This window comes from Nilaparvata lugens, chromosome 4 (assembly GCF_014356525.2).
Source record: "Nilaparvata lugens isolate BPH chromosome 4, ASM1435652v1, whole genome shotgun sequence".
Lineage (NCBI taxonomy): Eukaryota > Metazoa > Arthropoda > Insecta > Hemiptera > Delphacidae > Nilaparvata > Nilaparvata lugens.
In genome coordinates, this window is record NC_052507.1 from 69649406 (window position 1) to 69664193 (window position 14788).

The 14788-nt window shown below is 32.7% G+C and overlaps 3 protein-coding genes across 3 annotated transcripts in view; 2 read left to right on the top strand and 1 right to left on the bottom strand.

Moving 5' to 3' along the window:
- The window catches only part of LOC111044048 (AMP deaminase 2), a 78023-nt gene extending 67160 nt beyond the window's left edge, over window positions 1-10863 (top strand). Inside the window, exons 11-16 of the mRNA XM_039426342.1 lie at window positions 133-259; window positions 1509-1672; window positions 3483-3603; window positions 4658-4831; window positions 7014-7124; window positions 9035-10863. Of these exons, the coding sequence (XP_039282276.1) occupies window positions 133-259; window positions 1509-1672; window positions 3483-3603; window positions 4658-4831; window positions 7014-7124; window positions 9035-9199 (862 nt within the window). The 3' untranslated portion in view covers window positions 9200-10863. The remainder of the gene's footprint in view (window positions 1-132; window positions 260-1508; window positions 1673-3482; window positions 3604-4657; window positions 4832-7013; window positions 7125-9034) is intronic.
- LOC111044049 (uncharacterized protein DDB_G0287625) lies at window positions 5512-12769 on the bottom strand. Its single transcript, XM_039426340.1, has 4 exons — window positions 12692-12769; window positions 12055-12174; window positions 11010-11188; window positions 5512-6328 (listed from the first exon to the last, which is right to left on the bottom strand). Exons 2-4 carry the CDS (start codon window positions 12163-12165, stop codon window positions 5614-5616), a joined length of 1005 nt encoding a protein of 334 aa, XP_039282274.1. The 5' UTR covers window positions 12166-12174; window positions 12692-12769; the 3' UTR covers window positions 5512-5613.
- Window position 12770: 1 nt separating this feature from the next.
- Window positions 12771-14532, top strand: LOC111059155 (40S ribosomal protein S25; the record flags this gene model as incomplete). Its single annotated transcript, XM_039426341.1, is given in 2 exon segments — window positions 12771-13260; window positions 14437-14532. Coding segments are annotated over 2 exon segments (99 nt in total), but the record flags the coding sequence as incomplete, so codon positions are not given.
- Between the last annotated feature and the right edge of the window lie 256 nt (window positions 14533-14788).

The window sequence follows — 14788 nt, forward strand, 5'->3', positions numbered from 1 at the left end:
ATCCATAGTATTTTTCATTTGTTTTGTTTTATTGAATGCAGATGTTCCACAAATAACTATGATGTCTGATTTTGATTTTAGTGATTGATTGTAAGTGTTCCTGATCTAAGTGATGTTTTATCTGTTCCACAGTGATATTTTCCGAACAAACAATTTGATGACAAACTTCCAGGAGCTCCTTGACAACATCTTCCTTCCGCTCTTCGAAGTAACAAATGATCCCAGCAGTCATCCAGATCTCCATCAGTTCCTTCAATATGTAAGTAATTGAGCTTCGGAATTTTTGTTGTACTATTATACCATCAAGTGGATTTGTTTGAATGGTATTTCAAATATAATCGGTGATTCATCAAATAAATTTCATCTTATCTATTATATTTTCATAAAGAAGAGATAGCAAAAGAGGTTATCCCATGGTATAGGGCGTTTATGTTCCAAATTCCACTGTTAAGTCAAGCCGATAGTTACAGTAGTTGTTTTTCGTGGAGCTTTGTGACGCTTGTAGTCGCACGTAGCCTACTGTGTCGTTCTTACAATCTCACCCGGCTAAAACAGTAATAAAAGACAGCAGTCGTCAGTAATAAGCTTGAGTTAACAAACAATTGGCTTGAAATTTGGAGCATAAACGACCACCTATACCACAGTATACATACAGTATGGAAACTTGGCTAGTACCCTGACGCAAAAATCCGCCATCTTGTTAGGAAGCGCCGCATTGTAATTGACCGAACGAAGTGAGGTCTAAGATTCAAGTCGACGGTTTGGCATTTCTCTTAATGTTTATATGTTGCGCATTTACGGCGAAACGCGGTAATAAATTTTCATGAAATTTGACAGGTATGTTCCTTTTTTAATTGCGCGTCGACATATATACAAGGTTTTTGGAAATTTTGCATTTCAAGGATTATTTCCATAAGGTCTATAGTTTCAATCAGGTACTTGTGGATGAGATTTCTGCGTGAGGTCTACTGTTCACAGAACTACTAGTGTTTGAATGTTTATATGTTGCGCATTTACGGCGAAACGCGGTAATAGATTTTATAAAATTTGACAGGTATGTTCCTTTTTTAATTGCGCGTCGACGTATATACAAGGTTTTTGGAAATAAATTTTGCATTTCAAGGATAATATAAAAGGAAAAAGGAGCCTCCTTCATAACCCAATATTAGAGTAAAAATCAGACTATAAAATATTATTCATCATAAATCAGCTGACAAGTGATTACACAGATGTGTGGAGAAGCCAGTCTATTGCTGTATTTCCATAAGGTCTATAGCTTCAATCAGGTACTTGTGGATGAGAATTCTGCGTGAGGTCTACTGTTCACAGAACTACTAGTTTATGTTGATGAACGTCTCAGAACTCATTCGAACACTCTAGTTCAGAAATCTTTACTCGTAGAATGGTTTCAATATTATTCAGTGCAGCATTTGGTGTATAATACAGTTGCATTAGAATTTATTTCATATGTTAGAATGTTAAATTACTATGTTCTACTTACTTTACAGGTGATAGGTTTTGATTCAGTGGACGATGAAAGCAAGCCAGAGAACCCGCTGTTTGACAAGGATGTTCTGACTCCAGATCAGTGGAAAGATGAAGAGAATCCACCCTATGCATACTACCAGTACTACACCTACGCCAATCTCTGTGTTCTGAACCATTTCAGAAGGTAGAATTTCCTTATTTTTTTAATAACAATCTCATCATCGATTTTAATTGGTCATATTGACTCGGTACTGTCCGTGCCGTACATTATTTAATTGAGGTCTGTGTACTTCAAATATAGCTAATCTTGGGTAGACATCTACGTTTAACGCTAATCTACAATCAAGAAAGTATGGTTGCATTCTTTATAATGTGTTTCATTCCGGGTTTAAACCAACAGTTCATCTATCTCCGTTTAAACCGAGATGGTGAATATGTGTCTTAGAGCTACAATGTGGCTATTTAATTAAACGAATGATTATTATCGTCAAACTTTTTTGAATTCTATTTGTCTATTTAAAAACTCTAAAATCCTGATCAATATGAGATAAATACATGATTAATATATATGTCCCATATGACCAGATGACATATTGTATTGTACTTTTTAACTTTCAAGTAAACCCTCATTCACATTTGAAGTGTCTAAGATTACATTGATTCAATTTTGCTCATACAATTAACTACATTTTTTGTTATAGTTTGTTACATTTTTTCTGGTGGTGATGCCCATACTAGCTCTAGTGTTGTGTGTGGGTTATGGGAAGAATGATGATGAAAAATGAGTGAGCCTACAGCTTCATGTGTATTCCGAACCACCGGGAAACTGTTTTTAAACTCATAAATGATAATCAGCGGTGTCGGCTCCTCAAGTGGTCACATGTCCATGGAGAGTAGCAGGTGCATTAAGGCTGTTCAGTACACCTCTTTATTTTTATTTAAATTGGATAATATTTCTCAACATAATTGGTAAGATCATTATAAGAGTTAGAAAAAGTGGCAACTGAAATTTTTAACTGGTCTAATAAGCGAGTTATGGGTTGTTGAAGTGCTAAACTCCGTTTTCTTTCCAGGTCATAAACGGTTTCGAATTTTCAATTGGAGTTTTTTTTTTTAATACATTCAGTATATCATTGGCCTTGTCCTAATATGCGTTTTCCGCGATTAATGCCAAAATAAACAAGTTATCGAATTTACAAAAAAATGTTACTTTTTTATTTATGATCGATATGGGGAATAAAATGTTTTAGTTTGGAAAGATACATTTTTTGAATTTTTAAGAGAAGTTCCAATAATATAGTCGAAGCCGTTTATGATCTGGGAAGAAAACGGAGTTAGCACTTCAACAACCCATAACTCGCTTATTAGACCACTTGAAAATTTGCCACTTTTTCTTTCTCTTATAATGATCTTAACAATTATATTGAAAAAGATTATCCAATTTAAATAATAAAAAAGTGTACCGAATAGCCTTAAACTTGAAGTATTCGAGCGATAACTTACTAGCCAACCGGTTCCCCGTTTGTTTGAAATATTTCACTTGGAAGTCATTATTATACTATTTTATAAATAATTATAATTATCTTTAACTGAAATAATCTTCTGTAACTTACTCTTCAGTTAGTAGTATATCGATTATATAAATGTAATGTCCTTCGATGTAAAGCAATACAAACAGCATTTTGGACAGACATCTCTATTCTTCCTTTTTTACTGCCGATGATGCCCATCTGAGTTTTTTGCTAGTGCGTGGGTTTTGTATAATGAAAAGTGTGATGGTGATTTGTTGAGATGATCGAACGTTCATGCCCATCGGCGGGATTCGAACCCACGACCAGGTAGCGCTAGCAGACTGAAGGTTGCAACACCTTAGTCGTCTCACCTATCCTGGTTGACATTCTATTACCTAAGCTCGACTTACCCCCTTGTGACTAACATTTGTTTAAAATGATGTTTCACATTATCTGTTATTAATATTGTAATATGTTTTTCAGAGAACAAAAACTGAACACGTTTGTTCTTCGGCCACATTGTGGCGAAGCTGGTCCAGTCCAGCATCTAGTTTGTGGATTCATGATGGCTGAAGGCATATCTCATGGATTGCTTCTAAGAAAAGTAAGAAATTTCTAATAACTTCTAAAATATTATGCAAGAGAAACTATCATACAGAGTTGGACAATGAAGTAAGTATAGTTTGAAATGTTTGAAATAGCAGTGACACTCATTTTTAAACCAAACTCATTTTTTTCTTGTAGTGTTTACATTTAATGATGTCATTCTAATAATCTCTTAAATTATTAGAATGACATGCTAATGGACAACTATTGTGCAATATGAAATAAAAACTATTATACAGCGTTGGGCAATGAAGTATGGATAGTTTGAAATACCAGTGACACTTATTTTTTGAACAAGCTAAATTTTACATACTTCTAGTGTGTACCTTTTAACCTGCTAATGGATGCAATATGCAATAGAAAATATTTACAGGGTTGGGTAATTCGAAATAGCAGTGACACTCATTTTTAAACCAACTCAATTTTTTTTCTAGTGTGTGCCCTTAATGATGCCATTCTAATAATCTCTCAAATTACTTTGAGGTACTACTATTATGCCATATGCAATAGAAACTATTATACAAAGTTGGGCAACGAAGTGTATGATTAGAAATAGCAGTGTTACTCAACTCAATTTCTATCTTCTAGTGTGTACCATTAATGTTTTCATTCTAATAATTTGAGAGGAAAATGTCTTCTTTCAAATTAGAATGACAACATTAAAGGAATTGTAGCGTTGATTTCGTATGAGAAATAACATCTGTAAAATGACGTCCATTTTTTCATACATTTCTGTAGACGTTGTGAGTGATTTATGTCCTGCGAGAGATATCTGTCTTGGAAGAAACGTAGATGAATAAAGATTGAGTAATGGAATAATGAATAGGTGGTTAAAATAATAGATGATATATGGATAAAATGATAGATGAACTACCGTTAATCATTGTGTTTATTGATACAAATTTTGATGCGCACCAGTACAATGTGTAATTTTGTTTTCATTGTGTAGGTGGATAAAGATTGACTTATAAAATAATATATGAACTACCGATAATCATTGTGTTTATTCGATTTTATTTTGATTAGTACAATGTGTAATTTTGTGTTTCCAGGTACCTGTCCTGCAATATCTGTACTACCTGACGCAGATTGGAATCGCGATGTCGCCACTCAGCAACAACTCTTTGTTCCTCAACTATCACCGCAACCCGTTGCCAGAGTATCTGGCTCGCGGTCTGTGTGTCAGCCTCTCCACAGACGACCCTCTCCAGTTCCACTTCACCAAGGCAAGTATACAAATAGCAAAGTCCTACAGTGTAGACTCAATAGAAATTGCCTAGTCATACAGAAATAGTTTGTATTGATTCAATAGAAGTAGCATGGTTTATTTCTTGAGTCATTTTCATCGTTTTCAAGTGTACACTCAATATGAATTGGCAAGTCGTACAGTATAGACTCAATATGAATTGCCAAGTCGTACAGTATAGACTAAATAGAAATTGCCGCACAGAAATAGTTCGTATAGGTTCAATAGAAGAAGTAGCATGGTTTATTTTGTGAGTCGATTTCATCGTCTTCAAGTGAACAATCAATATGAATTGCCAAGTCGTGCAGTATAGACTCATTAGAAATAGCCAATTTATATAGAAATAGTTCGTATAGGTTTAATAGAAGATATAGAATGGTTTATTTTGAGTCATTTTCATCGTCTTCAAGTGTATACTCAATATAAATTGGTAAGTCGTGCAGTATAGACTCATTAGAAATAGCCAAATCATACACGAATAGTTCGTATAGATTCAATAGAAGTAGCATGGTCTATTTTGTGAGTTATTTTCATTGTTTTCAAGTGTACACTCAATATGAATTGGAAAGTCGTACAGTATAGACTCATTAGAAATAGCCAAATCTTACAGAAATAGCTCATATAGATTCAATGGAAGTACTGTAGCATGGTTAATTTTGTGTCATTTTAATTGTTTTCAATTGTACACTCAATATGAATTGGCAAGTCGTACAGTACAGTCATTAGAAATAGCCAAATCATACAGTAATAGTTCGTATAGATTCAATAGAAGTAGCATGGTTTATTTCTTGAGTCATCGTCATTGTCTTCATCATCATCATCATCATCATCATCATCATCACTTAGCGATTCGTCCCTATCGTTCCGATTAGTTTTTGGCTCACTATTATTGTTCTTATCAACATTTGTTCTGTTGTCATTCTTACCCTGAGCGTTTGATTTATTTTCATATTTCTTTTGAGTTTCAGGTGTAGTATTTTCTTCCCTCAAATTCTGTAGTTTATTATCATCGTTCTTTTTAGCTTCTGGTTTTCGAGCGTCGGGTTTAGTATCTTCTTTCTTCAAATTCTGTTGTTTATTATCATCGTTATTTCTAGCTTCAGGTTTTCGAGCGTCGGGTTTAGTATCTTCTTTCCTCGAATTCTGTAGTTTGTTATCATCGTTCTTTTTAGCTTCCGGTATATTGTCTTCTTTTCTCAAATTCTGTTGTCTATTGTCATTGTTCTTTGGAGCTTCGAGCTTATTGTCTCTATTATCGTTTTTCCCGAGGTTCTGTGTTTTGTTGTCATTATTATCTTGTGGTTGTGGTTTATCGTCTTGTTTACTTTGATTTTGGGGTTTATTATCTTGATTCTTCTGAGATTGTGGGTTATCATTTTGTTTACTTTGATTTTGGGGTTTATTATCTTGATTCTTCTGAGATTGTGGGTTATCATTTCCTGCTGGTTTTGTTTGAGATCGATCTTTTCCAGTAACACTAGAAAAAAGCAAAGCATCAAGTTATTCAATTACATTTCTACTGACAAATGTTAACTCGCCACAAAAACACTATTGATTAATACCGTTGAACTTATGAGGTTGAAAGGGTATTTTGTTTTACACTTTTGATATATTACTTTACAATATAGAAATAATATTATTAAGAATTAATATCGCAGCTTTTTTAATGTAAATATCCAAAATAGTAAAAGTCTATGATTCATGGACTGAAAGTCTTTATTTATATGAATTCTGATTCGAAAGTTTATTCAATAACGGTCTATTTTGTGGTATATTTAAACATATTTATAGAAATTTAAAATTATGATAATAAAAATTATTCTGTAAACCAATGTTAAAACTGTAGTTAGTATCAATCACATCGAATTAAAATGTTTCGAAACTCCAGTTTCAACCATTAACAATGTGATAACAAAGAAAAAGTTGAAAATCAATATTATTTTCGACAATTTTGATAAAAATCAACCTTTCCAATTGAATGTTGGATCGACTTTTAGGTAAAGTGGAAAAATCTTTGTCATTTTTGACACTACTCTACCTCAAGACAAATTGTGTGTTACCTTATATCAGTGTTCATTTTTCAATATTATTATATTCAATGTATTCTTATTCTTCAATAAAGTGCAATATTCAATATAGTTGTTTATTTATTTTTGTTGCAGGAACCTCTGATGGAAGAATACAGCATAGCTGCTCAAGTGTGGAAGCTGAGTTCTTGCGACATGTGTGAGTTGGCACGCAACAGTGTCATCATGAGTGGATTCCCCCACGTGGTAAATATAACTCATCTATTCTTCCATAATCGACTTGATATTAACTTTTTATATATAGGGCTACTAGTATTATTGAAAGAAGATGAAAATATCATCAATCACCTATATTTATTACTAGGTTAGGTTAGGGTACGTTTATGTCGGAGCTGCGATTAGTGATAAAAGCTGCGATTCTAGCAACGCGTAGATAATACCAACGTGCTATCTAATAGGCCTGTTTATGTCGGAGCTGCGATGAAAATCGATCTTGGGTCCTGACCATCGATAAGAGCATCGATAATGGCTCGGTTCATTTTCGAAGCTAGTATCGAGGCTAGTATCGAGTTGTAGAATACAAAGTACAAACATGGACCAATATTTTTTCATGATTTGGGTTGATTTATATGTAAAGTTTCGTAAGCAAGTGACATTTTCTTTACTTTATTAACTATTTCTTATTCAATCACAAAATTCTATCTTATTGTCAATGATAATAATGAAACAAAATATAGACCTTGATGTATGCATTTCAAGAATAAATTCAATTGTTTCTATTTTATCAAAGAATATAACTTTCTTGTATAAACCTACTTAACTTAATGTTAGCATTAATCGCTCATCTGCCATGATAGGACTTATGTGATAATTATTCTAGTCCTTTTGGAGATTATTGGAAACTCTCGTCAAAATGTAGTCGAAAGTTTCTATTTCCATTCTCATATAGTCAAAAAAATTGTTTGAATGCTGTCTTAAATCTTTATACAAATGATGATACTCGATCCCCAAATACATTCCTCTCCACATTGATGGGATGTGCATGATATTCACATTCTCTACAACCTAGTAAGTAATGCTTTACTGTATTCGATGAAAAAATAAAATCTTCATCAGAATCACTCATTATAGCATACACAAATTGGTTTTTCAAAACATGAACTCACGAATCAAGCTTTAAGCACGACTGTCGGCATGAACAGTCAATAGAAGCTGAGCGCTACTCCGTACTAGCATCGCTTCTCTCATCGTTGCTAGGATCGTTTATCACAGCTTTGACATAAACGTACCCTTAGGTATTGAACTACACTAGCAGGTAACCCGTGCTCCGCAAGAAAACGTGACACACTGAAATCTTGAAGAATTTAAAATAGGTCTATAACCATCCTCTGTAAATTAAGAATCTATATGCAAAATTTCAAGTTAATCAGTCCAGTAGTTCAGACTTGGATAATGTGTCATTCTTGAATTTCCTATCCCGTACGTGTATAAACCAGCCCTTTCCTTTATTATATTTTAGATAGATTACTTACGTTCTATATTTTATTACTTCATTACATAATAAAGTTTTTTAACTAGATCACTCCCGTGTTATCGGATGGGCACGTTAAACTGTCGGTCCCGGCTGAAGTATGACAGTCGTTAAGGCCCATTGACGGCTCAAATTATATATTCAGGCGGTGGGACTTTCCCGCAAGGGACACCCCACCAACAAAAGCCATACGAATTTACTTTATTACATAATAAAATATTGTTTTTGATATAGTTGGCTAAAAAGTTTTGACGTATTATTTTTACGAAGAATTTGCTGTTTCTATGTGAATGGAGTCACAAATAATGTTGTAGACCATTTTCTTATTCTGATGAGTTCGATATTTTTATTCTAATATTTTGATTTTCTACATAGGTTGGTTGAATAGGTTGATTCACAGATATTATGAATCTTGGGGCAAAATTGTGACTGTGAAGAAAAAACTTGCTTAGAGAATTAATAACGCTTTAAATTGTTTTAAGTTTCCTAAAAATTTTGATTTTTTTTATCTGGTTTTTCAAATAGATGACTGATTTGATTTTCATTTTTTTGATTTATCTAATTTTGAAAATAGATGAACTTCGTTTATGTAATTGATCTCTAATATATATTGTGTTAATTGCAGATGAAGCAGCATTGGCTTGGGCCTAATTACACAAAAGAGGGCGTGGCAGGCAACGATATTTCGCGTACAAATGTGCCAGACATCCGTGTCTCGTTCAGATACGAAACTCTAGTCGAAGAGCTGTCCAACATATTCAAGGAAACCAACACTGAGAACTTGCCTTGAGCGCTGCAATGATCCATGCTAATTTCAACAATTTCGCTTGAAATTGCATCACATCTTGTTAAAACAAAACAAATTATATATTACTTGACAAGTATTCAAGAGTTCCGTTGTAGTTCTAATCTAAATAAATGTATGTTCGGTGTTGTGTACAATAATAATATTGTTACCTTGATTCCCAATATGTTATTCCAGTTTTAACTAAATCTGATGAATGTTACTTTTAAATGTTGACAAAGTGTTATATACCCATCTCCACTAAATATTACAATTAAGCTGAATATAATATAAAAATTTCTTATTCTATCTCCTATTCCATGTCATTATAAACAGTTTGAAATATTTTTTAATATGTTTCATATTTGTAACCTTTTTATTACGTAGATAATGTTGAAATTTGTCTGATTGTACTTTGATACCAATAGTTTGTATTGTGTTATAGGTTATAATTGGTTTTAATTCATGAATGAGATATTGTGACCAAAAGTCTGTGATGTACTTTACTGACTATTTAATAGTATATTATATATCTCCTATTTCCAAAACTTGCACTGTAGAAACTAGGTGCTTACCAAAAATAGAATAAGCAAACTACTGGAACTCTGTTTTTACATTAATTTCTTATTTATGGAATAATATATGTAGATAATTCAAAGTTGGACATGGCGAAAATAAATTGATGAATAATTCAAAACCAGAAACAAAGTAATACTTTTGTCTCGTTTTAATAAAGTTGAGCTTTCATAAGAAACAGCTTCTTCAACATGCAAGAAAAAATTCATGCTTTTCATTAAGTTTTTTATGCTATAAATACGAAGGGTTGAGAAAGTATAGAAAAATTCATTGAAATCGGTAAAGATTATAGGTTTTATGGATTCCAAGAGTTTTTTGAGTAAATTTTTAGGTAGATTCCTCACTATCTAATGCGTCTAGACACTTTCACTTTGAATAGGGATGTATTGGAATTTAAATATAATAACTTTGTTGCTAAAAACAATTTTTGAATTACAGCAATTCTTAATATCAGCTCTCAATTTGCTATTCAACAGATTATGTTAATTTGTCTGTTCAAATGGTAGCATTTGAATATTATACTAGTTTTGATCTAAGAAATTGTAGGAAAAGTCGAAAATCATGAGACATCCTCAATAGTTCCTTGATTCATGATTAATCAGTTAATTTAACTGATAAATATGTCACTGTAGCTAGAGTAACAGTAGCTACTTTGCTCCAACTGCTTTGGTTGATACTTTCGAGCTATATAGTGAAGTTGTGTTAGTAATGAAATTGACCTTAGCTATATGAATGGTAATCTCCAAATTAAACTAACAAAAAACTTGAAGTTTTTGGTCAGCACCACCATCACCCCAAATCGTAGCCCAGAAAATAGTAAGGTTGTACTCATTTATAGTTTCAGAAATATCTATATTTTGATACAAGACTGTATAATAATTGTTGAATATTGATGTTGAATGCTTATCTAGAATATAATGAATATGCCGTAATGTATTTGTTTTATAGAGTAATAAAAATGTTGATTTTTATTAATTTTATTGAACTTCTATGAATGTCTTTTCTACAAGTGGTAGGTGTTTTTATTGTAAAGTTTTTATTTTAAGTTTACTATTTTGTTTACGTTGAATTGCGAAATAAAAAAATAATTCAAATTGTATTATATTCACTTAGAGAAACCCAGTTGACCTATTAGAAAGGCTCACCAGTGAATTAGTCTCTTATTTTATCTTGGCATTTTTGATAAGTACACTTACTTCTAAACTAGAAATGTAGTTGAATATATATTTTTTGTAATTACCTGGGTGCTGCGCCATCAATCATATAAGCCGTTTTGTACATCGTACTATCAACTTTTTCTTCTTGATCTTTCGATGCCAAAACTACTGTAACTGTTTTTATCTGCAGTGTTATTTGAGGCATATTAAGAATCGGTTCTTTTTCAAGCACCTTGCTAGTGCAATTTATGAAACAAATTGCCTGAAAATGATGAATTTCTTAAATATATTAACTCATCACTCGTATATTTTATCATCTCTTATATTTTATGTTTGTCCCATTCTTTTATAATCTGTTTATTATACTGGAACAGTTTATTACACAAAAATGAAGATTTACAGAACGCTCATAAGACCAGTTGTCACATATGGATGTGAAGCATGGACGATCATGCAAGAAGATTGCAAAGCATTACTGGTGTTTGAGAGAAAGCTGGTTAGGAGGATCTACGGTCCAGTACATAAAAATTGAGAATAAGTGCATGGAGAATAAGAAAGAATGCCGAAATAGAAGCCATCCTGCAAGGTAGAAATATTCTCCGGTTCGTCAAGGCAAGAAGAATAGGGTGGCTTGGACATGTTGAAAGGTTGGTCGATGAACGAATGCAAAAGGAATGCTGTATAAGAAACTGGACGCTGTAAGAAAAAGAGGAGGGAGGCCGAGGGTTGGATGGATGCAGGATGTGGAGAGAGCGATGGGAGTGAGAGGTTGGAGGCGATAAGCAGCAGACAGAGACGCTTGGAGGCAGATTGTAGAGGAGGCCAAAGCCCACATTGGGCTGTAGCGCCAGGATAAGTAAAGTAAGTAAGTTATTATACTGGAATACTGGTATCTTAAGGAATGTCCTGTCAGCTGTGTTGAAGACTTACGGCTGCATTGTACTGTATAGGAGTGATTCCAATCAAATAGCCCTCCCTTTCAACCACAAAATTGGAGGTGCATGTAAAATACATTAATTTTGTGACAACATGTTATGTATGTTTCAGTTGATTGCAGATTCATATTGTTTAACTTTCATACTGCTTAAAATATTATAGTTACCTATAATGTTGAGATTTTTTACTCACGCTATTTCCACTCTCAAATTCAAACGACTTTTTCAACTGTTTCTTGTTTTTTGATGCTACCCACCCATTAGATTCCAATTCATTCAGAGTAATCGGTTTTACTGGAACCATTCCACTCAACTGGAAAAGAAACAACAACTTTATTTGAGATACATTCCATCATTTGTTATCAATTTGTAACTTGGAATACAAGAAGTAGCTTTTGAAAAAGCCGAAAACTATTTTCTATTATCTTATAAAATTGAATTAGTAGATCTGGCCTATCTACAAAACCAAGTAGCTTATAAAAGTTACAATCAAGTTTGAATTTATTAAGTAAGTTGAGTAAAGTTTAAGAATGAGTGATGTTAGTCTTTAGTGGTAGAGTTGTTGTATAGTAGGCAAGTCATACTTCGTGATCATATTATAAACTTTCTATTGAAATAGAAAAATCACTTCTTAGTAAATTTTACCATATTTACAAATAACTTTTTAAAACTTGAGTGATTTATTTTGAAAAAGCAATAAGTTTTACTAACCATCAAACTTGTTGATGTGTTGAAAATTAAATTAATTAATAAAACAGCTGACTGGTGTCTGCACTGTAGGCAGAAAACATAATTTTAGTAATGCCCTATATTTTGAAAAAATTACCAACCTGGGATGCTTCTAGTAAACGTCCCAACCATTAATTTTATTTCCATATTGTTGAAAAACAATCTGGCAACATTAAAAAATAGTGCTATCTGCTTTCACGGATGATAGACACAGATAGCATCACCAATATAATTAATCAAATGCTGTCATTGTAACTTACACCTCACTATAACAAGAATGCTTTCGGCATGCATTTTTCAAATGAGAAACTGCTAACTGGTTTACCTGTAGCTCTGTAGGTACTATTTCGTGAACATTGACAATTGGTCAACTCTGATAACGTAGAATTTATCTCTGCAAGTTTCACATCCAAAAAGTTGCTCTCACAAAAGCTTCTTTTCGTGAATTAGGAAATATTCTGTAAAAGCCCAAGAATTGATTTTTATATATCCAGTAATAATTTAAATGATGATATTTTCAATTTTTACAATAATTTTTTATTGGAAGAATAATATTGTGTTTGTATAGAAATTTTATTATTTAGTAGGCATTGGTTTTTGCTCTTTCCTGTAGAACTTCGCGTGGATTTTCTCATCAATTCGGCCCTTTGGAGTCAACTGACGTAAAATGGTAAGTTTTCATAATTATATTTCTAATTCTTTTACAAATTCCTCATTTTCTAATTGTAGATGCAAGTTATTAATTAATTTTCTATCAAGAATTCACTTTCTTTAATAATTTGCCTATTTTTAACCTAATTTTTGTTTCCACATGCATTCTATTTTGGCAACGTGTGTTACAAAAGGAATATAAATTATCCAAATTACATTATATTCTATCCAGTATTGTTTCTAATCAGTTATTGCTTTTACTTTTCAATTAGCCCTTGATTTAATCTAGCTAAATTCAAGTTGCTAATTTTCTTGATGGGAAGGTTATGTCTACACATTGCATAGTGATCCTATTTTGGTTTAGTTCTAAACGGCTAATAAAATAAAATCCAAATGTCAGATCTAATCAACCCGTCAACTATAATTACTGGAACATTTGAATACTTAGTCAATGACTACTTATACAAAAATTAATGACTTTAGTCTATTGCAAAGCATTTTCCTTCATTTTTAGAAAACCTATTAGGCTATTCATTGATTTATTCATAAACTAAACAACTATTGTTGTCGTTTTTCTTTCTTAAACTTGAATTCTTTAACTCAGTAATTTTTTGGGTGATTTTTTTTAGGGCTAGTTAGTATACATTTTAGGCAATTCTGACACCCTTCTAAGTTATAGCCAACACGTCTATAATTTTCAGTAATTCTTTTATTTTGTAATATATATATATATATTACTATTTATTGTAAATATTACTAATTACTATTCAGTAATATTATTGGGACTAATTTGAATAAGTTTTTTTATAAATCCATCGGGGTAGTTATGTGTTATTCTTAATTTTTGTAAGCATGTAGCCTATGCCACAAAATTGGTTCAAGCAATATCTTGTAAAAGATGTAAGGTACTTGGTGATTCAGTAACGTGATCCTTATAAACAATTCGAATTAAAATGGCCCTGGAGTTTTGAAATGAGTACCTAAGCTATTGAAGAGACAAATTTTTAATTGATTTTTTACTTACGAAACCTGTTATAACATATCTTACTCACATAAGTATTTTTATATAGCTATAACAATGTAAACGATAATCTCAGTATAATTTCCAGTCACCATTTTTTGGTCATAGTTTTTTTATTAAGTTTTTCATACTCTAAATTCAATTCCTCTTATTAAATTTTGAATATTTTTCCAGCCTCCAAAGAAGGACGCAAAGGGAGGTTCTTCCAAACAACCTCAAAAAACACAGAAGAAGAAGGAAGGAGGATCGGGAGGCAAGGCTAAGAAGAAGGTAATTTTGAAGTCACAGGCAAAAAATTATGCCGGCAACACTCTTTCCGAGAACGTGCAAATGACAAGCGCTAGAGTGTAGATGGCTACTATGCCACCGCTCGCCTTCACTCGGCTTGGCTTCGCTTCAATTTTTGTTGAGACGAGGCGGGCAAAGGCAATACAAGCTAAGGAGAGTGGCTTCTTTGAGGTGCAATTCCTTAGCGATGACTTTGGTAAGGCGGCTTGAGCTGGATCCGTCGCGGCTAAAGCATATT

Coding starts and splice junctions, on each gene's coding strand:
- LOC111044049 (XM_039426340.1), bottom strand. CDS start 12,165: ATGGTTCCAGTAAAACCGATTACTCTGAATGAATTGGAATCTAATGGG. Junction 11,189..12,054: donor AATTTGAGAGTGGAAATAGC/GTGAGTAAAAAA, acceptor CATCATTTTCAG/GCAATTTGTTTCATAAATTG. Junction 6,329..11,009: donor ATTGATGGCGCAGCACCCAG/GTAATTACAAAA, acceptor GCTTTTTTCTAG/TGTTACTGGAAAAGATCGAT.